Source organism: Orussus abietinus, unplaced genomic scaffold (assembly GCF_000612105.2).
Source record: "Orussus abietinus isolate OABI.00-Male unplaced genomic scaffold, Oabi_2.0 scaffold81, whole genome shotgun sequence".
Taxonomy (NCBI): Eukaryota; Metazoa; Arthropoda; class Insecta; order Hymenoptera; family Orussidae; genus Orussus; species Orussus abietinus.
This window is the reverse complement of record NW_019394962.1, coordinates 46,048-63,430: the sequence shown is the minus strand read 5'-3', so window position 1 is coordinate 63,430 and position 17,383 is coordinate 46,048. Positions and strand designations below refer to the sequence as shown.

Here is a 17,383-nt window from a genome sequence, read left to right as displayed (position 1 = left end):
AGATAAAACGTACCCTGCTAAAAATGGCGGCAGGTTAGCCGTACGCAACGAATGTCAACGTGAATTGAGATGTCGATAAAAGGATTGAAAAGGTTATACAGAGGCACTTATTACGTTTGAATATACCGCGCAGGTGACAAAGTACCGCCATTTTGTACTACGTGAATCATGATATTTGATGTATCACGATGGCATAATATCATTTAATTTTATTTGCCATGTAAACGCAATTTACTTAGACCCGAGAATGCTTATTATTTAACTATCTGTCATGATTGTCATCGAACTTTATTTATTTCATTCGAAACCACTTTTTTTTGTAGGGTTTGGATGTGCCGCGTAAAAAAGGAATGTTATCATGTACTGTGAAAGTCATAACAAGGATAACAAGTACGAGTTTGTCATCTTCACGACTGCGTTTTCTCTAAATCGGATGAGTCGTTGAAGAATTCGTTTTCACAACAGGAGAGCCTCATGCTATTGTAATATGAATCTTTAAATCTTTAAAGGCGTTTCCAATCGTGAAAAGATGCAGACAAGCTTTCAGCTTTAACAGTCGCCGATGACACGTGCATACAAATCTCTTGAATCGCTGATCGTAAGGTGCAGTGGGGGGTACGTATGACGACAGCTTTTGTTCAACGTACCTGACCACGTTAAAATATTAAATATGGCTCCTGACATGAAAACATGACTCGAGGAAAATGAGCAGAAACGAGCAAGTTGTTGCCGATTGAGTAACGTGGATGATCTCGCACTACAGTAGGCTTTCCTTCGTCGGGTGTCACTTAACCTCTAGTCGTCGTTTTAGAAAGTGAATATATCTAGCCATGGACGACGAAATCAATCCGAATATCGAGGATGACGTGACGATGCAGTCGTCTACGGGGAGTCTAGGTTCACCATACCAAAAGGGAATTGTCTATAACAAACTACTTCCCTACGCTAATGAACTCGACGACGAGTCTCAAATTTTACTTGCCGAGATCAAGGGCAACCTAGGACGAGCCATTATGCTGCGGGAAATTCAACCTGGTTGCAGTCTCTGGACTTCTAGGCTTTTTAAGTACGGTAGAACCATTTAAATATCCTTTTGTTTAATAACTGAAAGCTATTTGCATAGTGGTCATAGTATTTCTTTAAGTTTGATTTTGCGGTAGAAGTCATGATTGAATCATCCTTAAGTAAAATTCTTTTGTCAATGCGTATCTTTCATGAAGAATATATTAAATGTTAGCAAATGTTAACATTCTTACATGTCTTTATTTTGTTTTAGATATGTGTTAATATATGGAATGAAGTTTAGTAAAGAGGATCATATTTTATTTATTAAACTGATGTATGAACTGCTAACTATACCTAATTTAGAACCATTTTTAGTCAACAAATTTGGGTCTTCGCTAATTTTATTATTAAAGTAAGTACGGATGAATTTTCCAAAGTTTTTTACAAGGTGGATACTTTAATTTAGTAAAAGAGTCAATTTTATTACATTCATCATTTAGAAAAAAAGAATTGATCTCCCCTGAGGAACTGGAGTTACCATGGAGACCATTATATAATTTAATGCACAGTATAATATGTAAGAGACATGCTCCTCAAAGCTTGCACCGTTATTTTTCTTCAATGGATGTGACTTTGGATGCTGTGGTGCAAGCTGTAAAAATCTATTTTCCGGTAAGTATGAATATTATAAAATTATAAATGATGTGACATTCTTTAAAATCTTTTTATTTTTTATGTCCACAGTTAAGCGCAACTCGAGAAATATTGGATGAAATAAGACCCATGTTATGTCCTCTTAATGGAAATATTGTGCACATTGAAATGTTAGTATCATTCTTGCCATTGCAATTGGCTCCGAAGCATCATTCGTTAGGCTATGAATTATGGTTCAATGAATTTATGGTACTTTGGGAAGTATGTCACAATGCTCCACAGTGGGAAAACGAAATAATGTGGTTAATGGCTAAATTAGCTACGCACAATATTGGATATATCGACTGGGAGCCACATTTGCCTTTGATGTTTACTAGATTTGTAAGATGTTTAAATTTTCCGGTATCTTACAAAAATACTCAAAGTAGAAAGCACCACAAGATTGAGACAAGTCCAATTGCTATGTGGATTGTTGCTGTTTTAGTAAGTATCATGGTTTAATTTATGTGTACGTAGTGTGCTGCAATTCACTATTGTAAGGACAGTGACAAGATTTTGTACACAGGGAAATGGATCGAGCTCACAGATGTATCTTGAAAAATTTATGAAAACAGTAGAAACTTATTTTCATCCTGCAAATTTTGGAAGTTGGTTGAACAGATTAAAGGAGCTACTCAAAAAACTTCCATATCACTTTATTTCACGTCTACATAAGTAAGTTACGACACATCAGCTAAATATTTAAAAAAGAATACATTATATACCTAGCAGAATTTTTTTAATCAGCAGTTTCAAAGCAATTCATTTTTTATGTACATCTGTTTCGGTAACTGTCTTAGACTACTTTTGTTAACACTTTCGATTTATCATTTTCCCCTTTCTCGAAAGAGTAATTAGCAACCTTAAAGCACTGTCCAAATAATATCAGATTTCAGTATAAAATTTGTTGTTTTTTGTAAATATAGGGAGCGCTATGGTAAACCAACGTGGGAAACCCCAGTTCCAGATACACACAAGTTGACCGATGATGATGTCGATGCTTTTGTAAAATGTGTAACACCTGTTGCCATGACTGCCATGTTTAGTAAGACAGGTGTTAACGACGCATGTCATGCTTTACAATATCTTGCTACTATGCGACCAAGCTTAGTAATTCCAGATGTCTTGGAACGAATGTATTCCACCCTCGATTCCTTAACGGAACCTCATAAATTAACTGCGGTTATGATCTGTATGGTAGCAGTTGCCAGACCTATGGTACAAGGGTCCAGGAATGTGAACAAAGGTTTCGTATTTTGATGTTAATCAAATTCATTCAACAATTATATAAGGATTTCAATATTTACATTTATGTAGTATGTAAAAATATCACAGTAATAAAAACGAATATTGCATTTCAGGTTATACGTACCCAGAGGGGCCCTCTCACGTACTTCCACTTCTTTTTTCATCTTTACCTGGAATAGATCCCAATGATGCAAGAAAATGTTTTGTTACTTTTCGTTTGATATCTGTTTACGCCACGCTGGTACCCATCATGGATTCTTCGAAATCACAAGCACCTATGGATGAGGAAGAGAGACTGGTTTGTGAATCAACGTCTCGGTTTGAGGATTTTATTCTACAGTTTCTGGATCGAATTTTTGCCTTTATCGAATCTAGTTCACTAGAATTTGTGAGACTGGAAAGCTTAGCTGGCGATGGAAAAAGCAAACTAGAGTCAATGGCAGAAAGTGCACTGGCCGGCGTTTGTACTTCGCTTCTTATTCAGACCAATGACGCACTTTTCGAGTGCGCTTTGCACAAATTACGTTCTTTCGTTACGGAGCGTATTCTGGAGACAAAGGTAGCCGGCCAGCTAGCTGCTGTTTTATGTAAAATATTTACCCGAGTCAATGGCCACAATACTTTGCGTGCATTATTGCCAGTACTATCCGAAACGATCTTGGAATGCGTTGGAGAAGGCGATGAAATTATTAAGGAGGAAAATCTGGATAACAAACTTCTCTACGCTATGCTTCTGCTCTCTGAAATAGTGGACACTTTAGGCAATCATTTATTACCATATTTGGGGACTCTAAAGTGCGTTCTCGACAAAGTTTTGCATCTGAAGTCACGGGAAGGCAGCAGGCTCGCACACCGACTCCTCAAGGAAGTGCTTCACTCTTTGTCTAACGTGGCTCCGAACACTTATCACACTCTGACCAAAAATTATAACGACCCAGAGTATCCCAGTATTAGAAATTGGGGTCAGGGCATAGAAGTCAACAGTTTAAACATCGAATGGTATGTTCCTGGTGACGAAGAAATCACTGCGGTGCAAGAGATATTCTCCCGATACCTTCCACCAGAAGTAGCTCGGATCGAAGAGTACAGCATCGACAAAAAATCATTAACACGGTAAAGCATGAGCTCTAGCAATACAGGGTTGAAAAGAAGGTACTTGTTCGGGGGTTTATTTCATAAATGTTTGAAATTATTTAAAACTGGCTTCCGTGATTTTATGAATGTTTTTTTATTTTTAAAAGTAATTTGGAGTAATTTCTCTGTTAATACTATGCACTTTGAAGTTCACCGATATTCGTTGCATATGATAAACGTATTCAGTAAATGTGTCGAGTGAATTTTTATTTTGTGCAAGTTATTTAAATTAAATTAAGATATGAAACTCAGGTAACGTAAATACTTTTAGGGAGGAATTGTTAACTAGCTTGAACATAGTTAACAGTATTGTCGAAGGATGTGAGTCACTTTTACCGATATGGTCCGAGCCTCCTGTGGTGATGGAAACAGTATTAGATCAGAAACCCTTTTTGCCAACTCTTGGTATTAAAGGAGAAATCAAGATGCCCGATGGAAGTAATGTAAGATGTTATTTGGCGAAAGTCATGTGTACCTTACAGGACATGATGCTCGAAAATTCAGAAGATGATGTAAAGAGTTTGTTCGTATTAATTCGGGTATGTATATATTATCTTTTACAAACGTTATAAATAGAAGAGATTAATTTCATAAGTTAAAGCAAAGCCATTAATATTATTGCTTTCTAACTAATGTATATTATTTCAATCGAAGCACCATGTAAACGTAATTAAATCATTTTTAACATGCAAAATTGACCAGTCAGATATTGTTTCCAGATATGGAGCGGTCTCCTGCTGGGGAAAATGCGCTTACGGAATTTGCACGAAGCTAGGCGGAAGAATTTTCAGTTCGCCAAAAAAATACTGGAGGACAAGCTATTAGGAAAAAAAAGACATTTAGGGCCTTTTATAATCGAGCGCGCCACTCTTCAGCACGAGTCACGAATATTTTCTCAAGCACCCTGCCTCACCGAGACTCACCTGCTCATGATGGAAAAATTGTTCAAATTATCCATTAGCAGATACGCCGACGTTCGTTCAAAGGCTCAAAAGGCGTTCTTTTCTGCCATTCAGAATTTCCCTTACTCTTACAGCTATTTCATAGAACACATCGTTGATGTTTTAAGAAAAAGTCCGGAAAAAGAGCACGAGGCTTACAAGGTGAACTCTCTGATTTGCTATTATTTTCTGTAATAAGTTAGAGCTATAGTTAAATTATGTTTTTCATTTACACGATCAGGGTGCACTGTATCTCTTACTGGGACCGCAACAAGATCCACTGGTAACGAAACGTGACTGGTCTTTACTGAGAGTCTTGTGGCCAGCTATCGTGCGTTCCCAGCCCTCCGAGAAGCCCTCCGTAATCCGGTTGAAGGAAAGTTTAACTAACCTAGTGCATCAAAACTTTCCGACGACTACCATTAATCTTGAAATACCAGATGACTGCGTGAAGGTGGCCGAAGGATTGTGGGACTTCACTCCACAACCCATAACGCTTCCACCTAACGAAGCAGAAATCAAAGCAGGAACGAAAAATTTAAAGAAAATTAGTGAACACAATCTACGGATTTATAACGAGCTTGTAAACGATCTTTTACATGCGGTCATAGAGGAGAATCTGCACTGGCGACATAAGTTAATGGCTATGGGTTTTATAAGGGACTTGGTACATCCAGATCAGGAGTATTCGCCGAGAGTAGTCCATTATTTCCTCGACGCTCTGATACACGATTCTCTGGACGTGAGAAAAATCGCCATCAAGACGGTGATTTATATGCTGAAGCAACAAAAGAGGAAGCATCCAAAGGTGACCGAGCTATTTCGCTAACTCGTCGTACTTTACTTGAATGCCTAGGAATTGTTCGCCGTGCGCGTTATTTACTTTAAGTCTCGATTGATGTATGTCCAATAATCCTGTGAAATTGTGCGAAGGTAACCGCAAATCTGGCAGAGCTTCAGAAATCACGGCCACCTCAGGACGAGCAATCGGTATCATCGGAGAGGTGGAGTCCGGGAGAAAGATCGGACAATACGTGGCTGCTTTACGACTATGAGAACAGGCCCCTCACCGTGGAACAGTGGGACGAGTCCAGATACGTTCATAAGCCGTACATTGGTTATTACGCGTGGCCTAAAAAATTGGAAATTTATGCCCCATCGGATCAGCAGCCTTCCCTGGATCTTGCGAGCCGAACGATGACGCCATCCGAAAGAGAGGTCCATGATTTCTTCGACGATCCGCAAAACGTGGACAAGCTGGTTAAATTCCTCGTTCTGGAGGAGCACAAGGGCAAAGACAAATTCAACGTCTATCATTATCTACTTTTCAAGGGCCTTTTCCGTAACCACGGAGATGCTCACCTGAAACACTTTTTACCTCACCTGCAGAGGCTGGTGGCGGATAAACACGAGAGCCACCAGCGGTGCGCCGCGGAAATAACGGCGGGTCTTATTAAAGGTGCGAAGCACTGGCCCTTCCAAATGACGGAGAACATGTGGAAAGTACTTCTTCCGGTTGTACGAGTTGCTCTTGGTAACCTTACCGTAGAGACCGTAGAAGACTGGGGTATATGTTTCGCCACTGCCCAGGAACGACGCGACCCTAACAAACATCACTGGTTGTTGGAGTGTTTGATGGAGGAGCCGCCTCTCGGTGAATCCGAAGCATCGTTTGTCGAATGTGGAAGGCTATATGCTCTTCAGAGTGCTCTAACTCAGCATTTCTGGAGAGTGCCCCAATTGTTGCAACGCCTTCTGGCTCGTTTGGAAGACAGACTGTTAGCCAATCCGTTTCAGATTGTTCGGGACCGTTTAGGGTCCCTGTTGACTATGATTTTTTATGCAGATCTTAGGTTTCCTTACACTGAATATAAGCAGTCGACCCCTAAAGTGCAAGACCTTATAGATAAGGTTGTCCCTAGGCTGCAAAGATTAGCCGAAGATCCTACGATGCTCCACGACAATGCCTCCAGCAGTGAAAAGTCAATAATGTCACGCGTTGCAAACGTAACGTTAGGAGAGACCAAGATGTCTACGAACAATAATAAAGTTGCTGAACGAGAGGCAGCGATTAGATTGTTTAAAACCGTTTGTAAATGGTTAATCGGTAGCATATCGCGTTCGCAGTACGGGGCTTTGTCTGGATTTTATGAACTGTTCCCTATCATCTGCCAGTTGGAAAATTGCGACGTGGACGAGGAGTTGACGAAGACGTGTTCGATGACATTGGCACTGTTGGCACAAGCATTGACTCTGCCTTGTCATATGACAGCGGCTTTAAATGCCGTGACCAAAGTTTCGAAGAGCTCTTCTTGGTGGGCCAGGGCTACTTGCCTCGAATTCCTTCAAGTCCTTGTATTTCATAATATGAGTATCATACTTAGCAATCAGGAATGGGTCTCCTGTGTCCGTGACATTGTTCTTAGACTCCTCGAAGATGACCGGCTCGAAGTCCGGGAAAAAGCAGGACAAGTACTCGGAGGTTTATTGCATTGTACATTTATCACTGATCACGAAAGTCTTTTGGTGAGTGTTTTTTAATTAACGTCTTAAAATTGGGATAATATATCTTAAAATAAAATTACTTGATTTAGTAGATTTTCACGCTTGGAGCTGATCTTGAAATTTGTGTCGTAGCACATGGATGGGGAAATTCTAATTAATCTGTTATTCTTTTTAGTTTACTTAACGCTAGAACAACCATATCCATTTAAATTATGGGTTTCTGATGACCCACCAAAGACAATAAAAATATCACTGGTTCCAGTATTAAATTATACGTTAAAGATTAAGCCATTCGTATCAAGACTTTAATAATAACAGAAAAAAATGTTACGGCTTAGATTGAATTAAATACTAATTTATAAGCATGTAATTTAATCGCATATTTTAATGATACCTTCTTATTTTTTAGGAACAATTTAAAATTAAGGCAAAAACTCGTATTCGTAAAAGACGACATGGCTCTGTTAGTTACGACGAGGACGACAAAATTGCAGAAGCTAAAGCAATTCGAGTTAGACACGCCGGTGTTCTTGGTTTGTGTTCGTTTATCCGCGCTCATCCATATGATGTGCCGAAGTACGTGCCTCCAGTTTTGGAGCACTTAGGTCTTCATTTGAACGATCCTCTGCCAATCCCGGTTAGTATGTCCACCGAAAAGTTACGGGTACATAAATCGTTGGAAGTGTTGCATTTTTTATCGGAAGCAAGTGACACTAGATGTACTATAATATATATTTTATACAAATGCAATTCACAAACAGGGATCAGTTATCACTGAATTATTATATGCAATGTTAATTTTCAGGCAACAATAAGAAAGACTCTAGGGGATTTTAAACGAACCCATTACGATGGATGGAATGGACTTACTGGACATATACAGCAGTTTACAGAAGAACAACTTGTAGTTTTACAAGATCTAACTGTGCCTCCTTCCTACTATGCTTAGCTGTGCATACATGTGTTATGCGAGAAATATGTTGGCTAACATGTATGTAATGATGCCTAGAGATAAGATCTTTACTCCGTAACGTGAAGGATGGCAACATGTTCAAGAGGGACTATCGATAAATGTTTTTATATAAAAGTTCATTCACTTTTCGCCAAATTAACAAGCTTTGTTTAATTTAACTACTTTGGTCACCTCCGACATTAAATGTTGGAATTTAATATCAGCAGTTTAAGAAGTTTTTATTAAGGGCTCGAGGTCCTATAGGATCGTTCATATGTTTCGACAAGTATCTCACCACTAAGAAAACATTTCCTATCGTAACAGTTTTCAAGACGCGTTTCCTCTGTCTGCAATTACGTTCATTCGTGTATGAAAAAAAAATGTATGTACAATATATTGTAAAATGAGTTTTGTTAAGTCTGCAGTGATTATTTACGAGTAATTGTCTTTAATCGCTATTAAGGGATAGCAGAAAGGTATGAGTTTTAATGTTATTTTCAACCTTTACTATTGTTTTTAAAGTTTCATATTATGTGACAAACAAAATCTTTTGTCCTAGGAATGCACCCTGTTGTATCTGAGGACAAATAAAAGCTAATACATGCCTGACGAATGACATTTAACAATTGGTACACCTCTGCTGTGTACTGCAGAGTGAATTAAATTGGTCAATGTTTATTTTTATTTATAACAATGTATTATTTTATTTGACGCAACATGGTATATTAATTCTGAACATCTATAAATTATTTAATAAACATCATGAGTCGTCGTACATAATTAGATCTTTCGCATCTCGAAATGTACACTTGCAAGTATAAGTGAACATATTAAAGAAAGTCATCTTGAAAACCAAAAAACATTTTCTTTCTTATTAAAATTATAAACGCGAAGAGACTGTAAGAAAACTTAAACTGATATATCAGAAAGGTTAAATTATTGTAGCACTAGACACACTTTGATAAAAATCTTGAAACGAATATTCATACTGCAACTTGAAAGACGTGCACAATGATCATATCTTAACTTTGAGATATGGTTTTTAAAAACGTGATTTCATTAAAATGTAATTATTGAACCAATAGTTCAGTTTGTAATAGCCTCACTTCTTATGTTAAACGACTTAGGTCACTATTTGCTTATAAAACTTGTACCTATATGTATATAAATATACACAAGGATAAGTTGCTAGTACTACAATGTACTATCATCTCTTTTCCTTCACCTTGTCTCAGAGTTCAGAAATTTCCTGTTGCGGTTGCAAACTTACACTCCACTCGCGTAAGGCTGAGATTACATGATTGAACTTTGTCATCCACTTCATTAAATCATTTGTGTCGTCACATGACAAAAGATTTCTGTTTATAAAAAAATATTTGTATTAATTTTTCTTGGAACGAGAGGATGGAATAGATTTAAACATTCACTTGGATCATTAAATTTTTTGGAGGTAGTGGAATTATTTGCTTGTCATTTTTTAAATTATACTTACCTAACGATAGTCAATGAAGATCTGCATTCCATCATCATGCTGTTCCTATCGGATGCGTCTCGACGTCTTGCTGTTTCGATCAACAAAGTTCTTGGTTTAGCGCAAATCGTTCTCTCAGCTATAGTTATTTTATCCGATATGCAATGCTTTAAATCAATGGTTAAAAGTGGACTTTTAGTCTCTTCATCAGGTGGATAATTCCAAAACATAAGTGAATGTCCTTGAAGAACACACCAGCGACGGTTCCAAACAGCCAGACCACCAGCTTCGTCTCCATGTGTCAGGAAACCCGAATGGGTAATGGTTAAATCAAGCTCGCAAGTTAAGCTTAAATCAATAGTTCCTTGCAAGATTGAGTTTCTTGGAACCTATAATAAATAAATATTAAAATATATACAGTAAATCAAACATTTCAGGAATTCTAAAATAAAATTATCTGTAATTTCATTGGCTTATACTACGTCTGTTTCTACATTTTCAAAATTATCCAAAAAGGTTATTTGAATTATATTTATTCACGTATTTGCAGAAATTTCGAATAAAATCATAATATAAAAAATTAAATTTAGAAGAAGAAGATTATATTTACTCCTGACAGTGGCCATGGAGATGATAACGCTAAATCATGAAGTCCAAGCTCGACAAAACCACATGGCATAAATAAAGACCTTCTAACACCCTGTGATTGCTTGTTCTGTAATCTTGACACTGACTTTTCAGCACATTTCAATAACTTCTTTGGTGATGGACATGCATGAAGTTTTTTACTAGATTGCGACCCATTACTGTCGGTATCTTTGTACTCTAAACAGTATATATGTACAGTAATTTTGAAATCTGTCGTCAAGTTTGGTATGGAAAATGTTCCTGGTAAATGGATTGTATAATCATTTCTGGAATATTCAACAGTTTGTGTGGCTAGAATTGTCAATCCGTGTGAAATAACTGCAATGAACCACAGTCTAATGCCGTCAAACTCAATATCATTACTTTGTTCTTTTTGTAAGTTGATATTGATTTCTCCAATCGTGACTTTTCCTCTTTCACTCGATGGTTTACTATTTTTCTCATCAGAGCTCACTCTCTTAATTTCTTCAAAAATAGTCCTTTTCTTCAGATTTATCACTAAAAAGATTCGTTCTAATTGAACTTGACGAATGAAATCTTTATTAAACCTACATTGATTTAATGCCTTTTCCCCTTGGTTCAGTTGCTCTTGTTGTATATCGAGTTCCTGCCAAAGACAATTTATCCTTTCATCTTCGTTAAAATTCGGGTAGGCCAAAAGTTGACTGGTAGATTTCGGTAAAGCTTTTATGTCCGAGCGAAATGTCTAAAATGAAAATGAAACATAATTTCGCTTAATAAAACCGTGGAAAATTGTCATATTTATCCAAAAATTTGTCAGTTATTACGTTACAGTTGATAAAATAATAATATATTTAATTCTTAACAAGTCTTTTGGCTTTGTTTGAAATTATTTAATTTTTTAACAAATTGATGCATAAACAAAGCACCAAAAAGTTAATATTTGCTGAGGGAATACTTTACCTTTCTAATCCTTTTGGTGAACGATCTGTATAAAGTTAAAGTTCTGTTCAAACTAGCTCGTGCTTGAGAAAACGTTTCACGCATTGTTTTATTTTCTTCAGTATTTGTAACATGAGGGGAACTGCTTTCAGAAAAAAACTCGCTCACATTGTCATGAGTGATATTACCATGTGCGTTCAATGGTCCATATGTAACAGTAGTATTATTTAATTCATCACCAAGAGCATCTGTTAAAAACTGTTTCACTGCATAAGGTGTAGTATTATTTAAATCAGTACTTGAATTCTGTTGTCCAGAACTTTCGTCATTTTTTGGACTTTCTGGACTATTTGGGACAGTTATCGTTGAAATGCTCGTTTCGATTTGAGGTGATGGTTTTTCAGGAACATTCATATTTAATGATTTTCTTGTTGACTCCAAATTTGGCTTAGACCTTCCAGTTTTTGGAGTCTGAAAATGATATTTTCCAGCTAATGGAATATCATTTAATACTATTGGTGAAGCAGGTTGTTTAATTTTTGGAAGTAATTTTGGACTACTTGTAGTAGAGATTTGTTTAAAATTGGAATCTGGATGTGGTTTTTCAGCACTATTTTTAATGTGTACTTCTTTAATAATTCTTTGACTACTAGGAGTTAAAGATTTGCAATTGCTATGTTTTAATGGAGTATAGGGTTGTTCAAGTGTTTTTGTAGTGTAATCTGAAGTCGAAGTGAGAATATTTGTGAAGTCAGGGTAAATTTTTTCAAACGGCGATTTTATGTAGTCCTTCCGAATCATAGGCAATTTACTTGAACTAATTTCCAGACGTTTAATGTCAGCATCTAAATCTTTTATTTCTTCTGAAATAGATGATGTTAGCAATGAGTCACTACAGACAGTTTCTCTTGATTCGTATGTCTTTTCTGTCTGTACTTCACCGGCTGAATCTTTAAGATCTTTAGACCAGGTTTTGTGATTATGCTGAACATCATTTAATTGTTTCAACTGATCAATATCTATCAAATCTGCTTTTAGGTCTGGGTTAATGTCGTTATGTTGTACTTTGCAGGTTTCTGGTTTTTTGATTATATCTACGGCGCTGGAATGATTGATACTGCTATCAAGATTTGTTTTATCTGATAGTGTAGATGCAGCATTACACAATGGTCCTCGCCACTTAATATTACCAAGGCGAAAATCCTTTATGTATGTTGAAGACGTGACGTTATTAACAACACCTCCTGATCTTTCTGAACTCGTAAGAAGTACGTTTTTTATATCTTTGTTTTCAATAGTAACATATGTGTTATCAGATTGGTTATTGTCTTGCACAAATAATGATTTATCATTTGGTTGAAGATACGATGAATACTTCTGTCGATAATTTGGGTATCCAGTTGTTAAGGTCTCATAGTGTGAACTTGATCGATCAGAATCATGTTTTGTTTTTTCCTTATTTTTATTATGAGAAGAAGATTGCAGTGGTATTGCATCAGCATTTATTGATTCTGAGGTTTTATGTGTTATCTCACCAAAATTATTAGCCAAATATTTTTTTCGTGCAATGTCAATATCACTTGGTTTCCTGTACATTTCTTTATAATTATCACAAGGAACGTATTCATCAGTTTCCTTCAGGTTTCCTGTAGTTGTGTGTTTAGTTTTATGTAAATATGTATCCTGAATCAAAGATGTGGATTTTCGGTTTAAACAATCCTTTGTACTTTGAGTTTTTAAGATTGAATCACGAACCGAAGATGTGGACTTTCTTCTTAAATCTTCTTTTGCATCCTGCATGTTTCTCTGTGAGAAATGACTGTTTATTTTATTATCAGATAATGTATGGTCCGAAGGTTTATCTGATCAGGAAAAAGTAATTTTATATACATCATGGTACTGTATATTATTGCTATAAACTAATGTTAAATTTATGAATAATAGTAATCCAGACATTTTGAAAGAAAATAAAAAATTGATGTATTGAATCAAGTAGGTAAATGTAAATAAGTTTTTATTCCTTACCAACAGACGCAATACTTGACCTATGGTCGTCGATGGCCTTTAGAATGTTTACTTTTCTACGTACATCTGTGCAAAAATTTGAAGTTCCTCTGTATTCCTTCTTCAGGTTGGCACGATGTAGCATACGCTAAAACAAATATTTATTATTCAATGATTTAGAATAAAATAATTCTATCATGACACAAGAGTGAATGAGTTATTCCAACACTAGTCAATAATCAATTTCCATGTTTCCTTTGTTAGAATGATAATTATTTACCTGAGTAAACGGTTGGGTTGGGTCATCCATTTACGGTCGTGATAAATGTCGGAAGAAAAACCGATTGTTAAAGAGATCAGGCGTTTCAAATAAATTATTAAAAATTTAATCAATTAACGTGATAAAAATAAGGGCCGATTGCACATGTGCGCACTATTTAGTCAGTTCAACCCGATCAGTATCAGAGAGTCAGTATTAATCTCACAAAGAACGTCAACTCTTTAACGTTAAATCGTTTTAAATAGAAAAAAAGTAATGATATATTAAATACGGCTATTGTTAAAAAAAGGTATATGTTCATACGCGCATATCATTAAACAACTAGAGGAGCTACGAATTAATGCAAACAATACACAGGAACTGTTGTCACATTTCAAATCCAAATTGAACTGTGTACTTACAGAGATTTTGAACCAGATGTCCCTCTAGTAGCTATTTATTATTGGCGCGAAGATTTGAATCTGGGCAGTAGCCCAATATCAAGTGATATATTTTCATTTTGATATATTTTCAACTATGTATGTACGTATGTACATATGTACATACTAGGTTAAGCAGTGAAATGTTGGAAATCAGTAGGTGTTCGCTCTATTTTTGCTTAGACGAAGCGTTTTCCGTCCTTACGAATTCAAAATACGGGCCAAGCGTTAATCCCAACTTCTGAGACTTTCTCTGCTTGTAACGCATGTAACGGTATATATTTTAGTATGAATATAGGCGTGCATGCACGAAAGAATGCGCGGTGACAAGCAATTGAAAATCCGAATTACTTTTATATTGTAAGCGATTAGCACTTTGTACATATCAAAAAATGAGTGAGATTGAGAGGAAGGAAGAAGAGACAATCGAGGTACAATATTTACTGTTTTACCGTTAAAAGGATAGATACTAAATATTTGTAATTGTTCAAAACTAATTCCTAAGATAGAAATCTTAACTTCATTTACTTTTTCTAGGCCAAAACATTTAGTGGATTAATATTACATACGAAAGTGAAAGTAATATTTAACACACTTTTGTACGTGGTATTAGGGCCAGTATTATTATATGGAATTTTACATGCAATTTTACACTGGCAAAGTCACTGTATTTCGTCTGAAACTAAAACTGTCACAATAGAAAAAGAAGCACCAATTTTTTGGATTTACGCCAACAATACCGAAACTGGATATTTAAGACACGTACTGCTTGTACTTGAGCGACTTGGGTTTCAACGTGGCAGCAGAGAATCCAGCTGGGATCTGCTGTGGGCTCATGATTATCCATTTACTACGATATCAAATGATCTAACTAATTTAAAACGTCATCAGAAAGTCAATCATTTTCCTGGCTGTGGATATATTACAAATAAAGTACTCTTATCTACAACGGAAGGAAAACACCTTCCTGCTGCTTTCAAAATTCCAGATGACGCAGATACATTTCTAAAATATGTTGCTCATAATCCAAATAAGTCCTTTGTGCAAAAATCCAACTCTCATAGAGGAATTAAGATCTATGAAACCAGTGAGTTAAATCTTGCTGCTAAGGATACTTTCATCCAAGAATTTATTGAACGACCGTATTTGGTAGATGGATACAAATTTGACATCGGAGTATATACAGTTATAACTTCCGTTGACCCATTAAGGGTATATACCTATAAAGGGGATGTTTTGTTCAGATTTTGTCCAGTAAAATATTATCCATTTGATCCTGAGAACGTGGACAAATATGTAGTCGGCGATGACTATCTGCCTATTTGGAAAGTACCTTCATTGCAAAATTATTATTCAAAACTAGGGTTTTCGATGAAAGATTCATTTGATGCGTATGTAAAGTCAAGAGGGGAAGATCCTTGGAAAGTGTGGCATAACATTCACGAGGCTATAAGAGATATAACTCTGAAGAAAGAGGCTCAAATTAAACAAGTTGTGAATAGATATGGAAATGGACGAAATTTCTTTGAATTAGTCAGATTTGATTTTTCTTTGGATGAAAACCTAAACGTCTTTACAATGGAAGCAAACATGTCCCCAAATTTATCATCTGCTCATTTCCCTCCAAATCAGTTACTGTATGAACAAGTATTGTTTAATTTATTTGCATTAGTTGGAATTGGTCAACGGGTCAAAAAAAATTCGTTGAGCATAAGGTAATATATGAAGTACAGAAATTATTACATTTAATTAAGAAGACGTGAAGCGATCATAATACTTTGTTCTTTTTATTTTGTAGAACAGTAAAAGAACAGGAGATGGAAGTGGCTGATAAAAATATTGTAATTGCGCCTGAACTTTGCGCATTATGTGAAGATTGTTTTCGTCTAGAGTGTCAGCTTTGCAAACCATGTTTTACGGATGAAATGAAATTAATATTAACGCAAAGCTATCTTGAAAATCAGAATAAAATGGATTACTACCGAATTTTCCCTCCTTCGGTAACAGAAGTAAGATTATTTTTATTGAATTTCTTAACATATTTAAGATTTTTATGGAGAAAGAATTTAACTTGTTTCATAACATATTCCAGATTAATAATATGTCATTGACAAACTATACATTGAAAAATCAGTTACTTATGCGATGGTACCAAAGAAAATGTGAGAGCGATTTTACATGGTGTACGTAAGTATAAATTAATTTAACATTATTTTTGGAAGACTTAAGACAGTACAAAATATCTTATCCAGAAGTAATACATAATTTATGAATGTTTTTATAACTAACATTTTATACAAGTAATTTTTCTCTGATTATGTATATTATAAGTTGTACAAATATGAATGTAATTCATTATTTTTGTGTACCTTAATACATTTATATTTAATAATAACCTGAAGTCAAATAATGAATAAAGGTCCTCAGAAATTACTTGAACATGGATCCTCCATTTTCTTGCGTGTCTTTTTTAACTTAAATTCTGGAGCATTAGGATTTGTCCCTTTATAAAATTCCTTTAGTAACTGCATTGCTTTTTCTGATTTTACATGGCTTATTATTTTAATTTCCGAATCATACATTTTTGAAACATCAAAAACACCAGAGCACCCTCCAAAGCGATCATTTGTACAGCCATAAACAACAGTGTACACCTTTAACTGATGAAGAGCAGCTGCACACATTATGCATGGTTCCACCGTAACGATAACGTGAATGTTTTTGAAAACTTCTTTATAGCATAATTTGTTAGCATTACAGTATTTCAGAACATCATCGATGCAGTTTATTTCGGCATGACGAGTAGCATTTCTGGTCTCATTCACGGTATTATTACCTGTTGCAATTATTTCATCATTAAATACGAATAAACAACCCACAGGAACTTCTCCTAATTTTAATGAGGCAACTGCTTTTTCTAATGCAACATCCATCCAATAGTTATAATCCATGGTTATCTTTCGTCATATACTTTGTTTTCTAATCAAACAAATTATACATGTATCCAGAATTTTTTTTAATATTCTGTAACATTAGTATTATTTATTTATAAATATTGTAGCAGAAAATAAAACAAGCTTATATACGTGCTTACAACTTGTAAACTTTTTAAATGTTTCCTTTATCATCAATAAATAGATATCCAATTGTATGATGGCTTGGTACTCCATGAGCGTTTTC

The 17,383-nt window shown here is 35.6% G+C and overlaps 4 protein-coding genes across 7 annotated transcripts; 2 read left to right on the top strand and 2 right to left on the bottom strand.

The window, feature by feature from the left end:
• Nucleotides 1–2: 2 nt before the first annotated feature.
• Nucleotides 3–8,895, top strand: LOC105695219 (proteasome activator complex subunit 4). Of its 3 annotated transcripts, XM_012416573.2 has the most exons (15): nt 3–92; nt 324–615; nt 812–1,066; nt 1,277–1,417; nt 1,506–1,677; nt 1,750–2,142; nt 2,225–2,373; nt 2,625–2,944; nt 3,060–4,059; nt 4,352–4,619; nt 4,800–5,183; nt 5,263–5,829; nt 5,955–7,547; nt 7,936–8,163; nt 8,332–8,475. In XM_012416573.2, exons 3-15 carry the CDS (start codon nt 831–833, stop codon nt 8,473–8,475), a joined length of 5,595 nt encoding a protein of 1,864 aa, XP_012271996.1. In that variant the 5' UTR covers nt 3–92; nt 324–615; nt 812–830. The 3 variants fall into 3 exon arrangements, with proteins under 3 accessions (XP_012271996.1, XP_023289314.1, XP_012271997.1); XM_023433546.1 differs by lacking the exons at nt 3–92; nt 324–615 and having other exon boundaries at nt 831–1,066; nt 8,332–8,895; XM_012416574.2 differs by lacking the exons at nt 3–92; nt 324–615 and having other exon boundaries at nt 981–1,071; nt 8,332–8,895.
• Nucleotides 8,896–9,334: 439 nt separating this feature from the next.
• Nucleotides 9,335–14,159, bottom strand: LOC105695221 (anillin-like). Of its 2 annotated transcripts, XM_012416576.2 has the most exons (6): nt 13,785–14,159; nt 13,526–13,652; nt 11,522–13,362; nt 10,560–11,303; nt 9,971–10,338; nt 9,335–9,836 (listed from the first exon to the last, which is right to left on the bottom strand). In XM_012416576.2, exons 1-6 carry the CDS (start codon nt 13,812–13,814, stop codon nt 9,710–9,712), a joined length of 3,237 nt encoding a protein of 1,078 aa, XP_012271999.1. In that variant the 5' UTR covers nt 13,815–14,159; the 3' UTR covers nt 9,335–9,709. The 2 variants fall into 2 exon arrangements, with proteins under 2 accessions (XP_012271999.1, XP_012272000.1); XM_012416577.2 differs by lacking the exon at nt 13,785–14,159 and having other exon boundaries at nt 11,522–13,306; nt 13,526–13,616.
• Nucleotides 14,160–14,240: 81 nt separating this feature from the next.
• On the top strand, nt 14,241–16,636 carry LOC105695223 (tubulin polyglutamylase TTLL6). The gene is made up of 4 exons (XM_012416583.2): nt 14,241–14,634; nt 14,741–15,918; nt 16,002–16,212; nt 16,296–16,636. The coding sequence occupies exons 1-4, from the start codon at nt 14,596–14,598 to the stop codon at nt 16,392–16,394; spliced, it is 1,527 nt and encodes a 508-aa protein (XP_012272006.1). The 5' UTR covers nt 14,241–14,595; the 3' UTR covers nt 16,395–16,636.
• LOC105695231 (tRNA-specific adenosine deaminase 2) lies at nt 16,596–17,334 on the bottom strand. Its single transcript, XM_012416601.2, has 2 exons — nt 17,298–17,334; nt 16,596–17,227 (listed from the first exon to the last, which is right to left on the bottom strand). The coding sequence occupies exon 2, from the start codon at nt 17,152–17,154 to the stop codon at nt 16,627–16,629; it is 528 nt and encodes a 175-aa protein (XP_012272024.1). The 5' UTR covers nt 17,155–17,227; nt 17,298–17,334; the 3' UTR covers nt 16,596–16,626.
• Nucleotides 17,335–17,383: the final 49 nt, after the last annotated feature.

What these genes read in the sequence shown, in the direction of transcription:
- LOC105695223 (XM_012416583.2), top strand. Translation starts at nt 14,596, where the DNA reads ATGAGTGAGATTGAGAGGAAGGAAGAAGAGACAATCGAG. An exon ending in AGGAAGAAGAGACAATCGAG is followed by an intron (nt 14,635 to 14,740) that starts GTACAATATTTA and finishes TACTTTTTCTAG; the next exon opens with GCCAAAACATTTAGTGGATT. An exon ending in AAAAATTCGTTGAGCATAAG is followed by an intron (nt 15,919 to 16,001) that starts GTAATATATGAA and finishes TTTATTTTGTAG; the next exon opens with AACAGTAAAAGAACAGGAGA.
- LOC105695231 (XM_012416601.2), bottom strand. Translation starts at nt 17,154, where the DNA reads ATGGATTATAACTATTGGATGGATGTTGCATTAGAAAAAGCAGTTGCC.
- LOC105695221 (XM_012416576.2), bottom strand. Translation starts at nt 13,814, where the DNA reads ATGGATGACCCAACCCAACCGTTTACTCAG. An exon ending in CAACCCAACCGTTTACTCAG is followed by an intron (nt 13,653 to 13,784) that starts GTAAATAATTAT and finishes TATTTGTTTTAG; the next exon opens with CGTATGCTACATCGTGCCAA. An exon ending in TCTTCATTGACTATCGTTAG is followed by an intron (nt 9,837 to 9,970) that starts GTAAGTATAATT and finishes TTTTATAAACAG; the next exon opens with AAATCTTTTGTCATGTGACG.
- LOC105695219 (XM_023433546.1), top strand. Translation starts at nt 831, where the DNA reads ATGGACGACGAAATCAATCCGAATATCGAGGATGACGTGACGATGCAG. An exon ending in CTGTAAAAATCTATTTTCCG is followed by an intron (nt 1,678 to 1,749) that starts GTAAGTATGAAT and finishes TTATGTCCACAG; the next exon opens with TTAAGCGCAACTCGAGAAAT. An exon ending in GTCCAGGAATGTGAACAAAG is followed by an intron (nt 2,945 to 3,059) that starts GTTTCGTATTTT and finishes ATTGCATTTCAG; the next exon opens with GTTATACGTACCCAGAGGGG.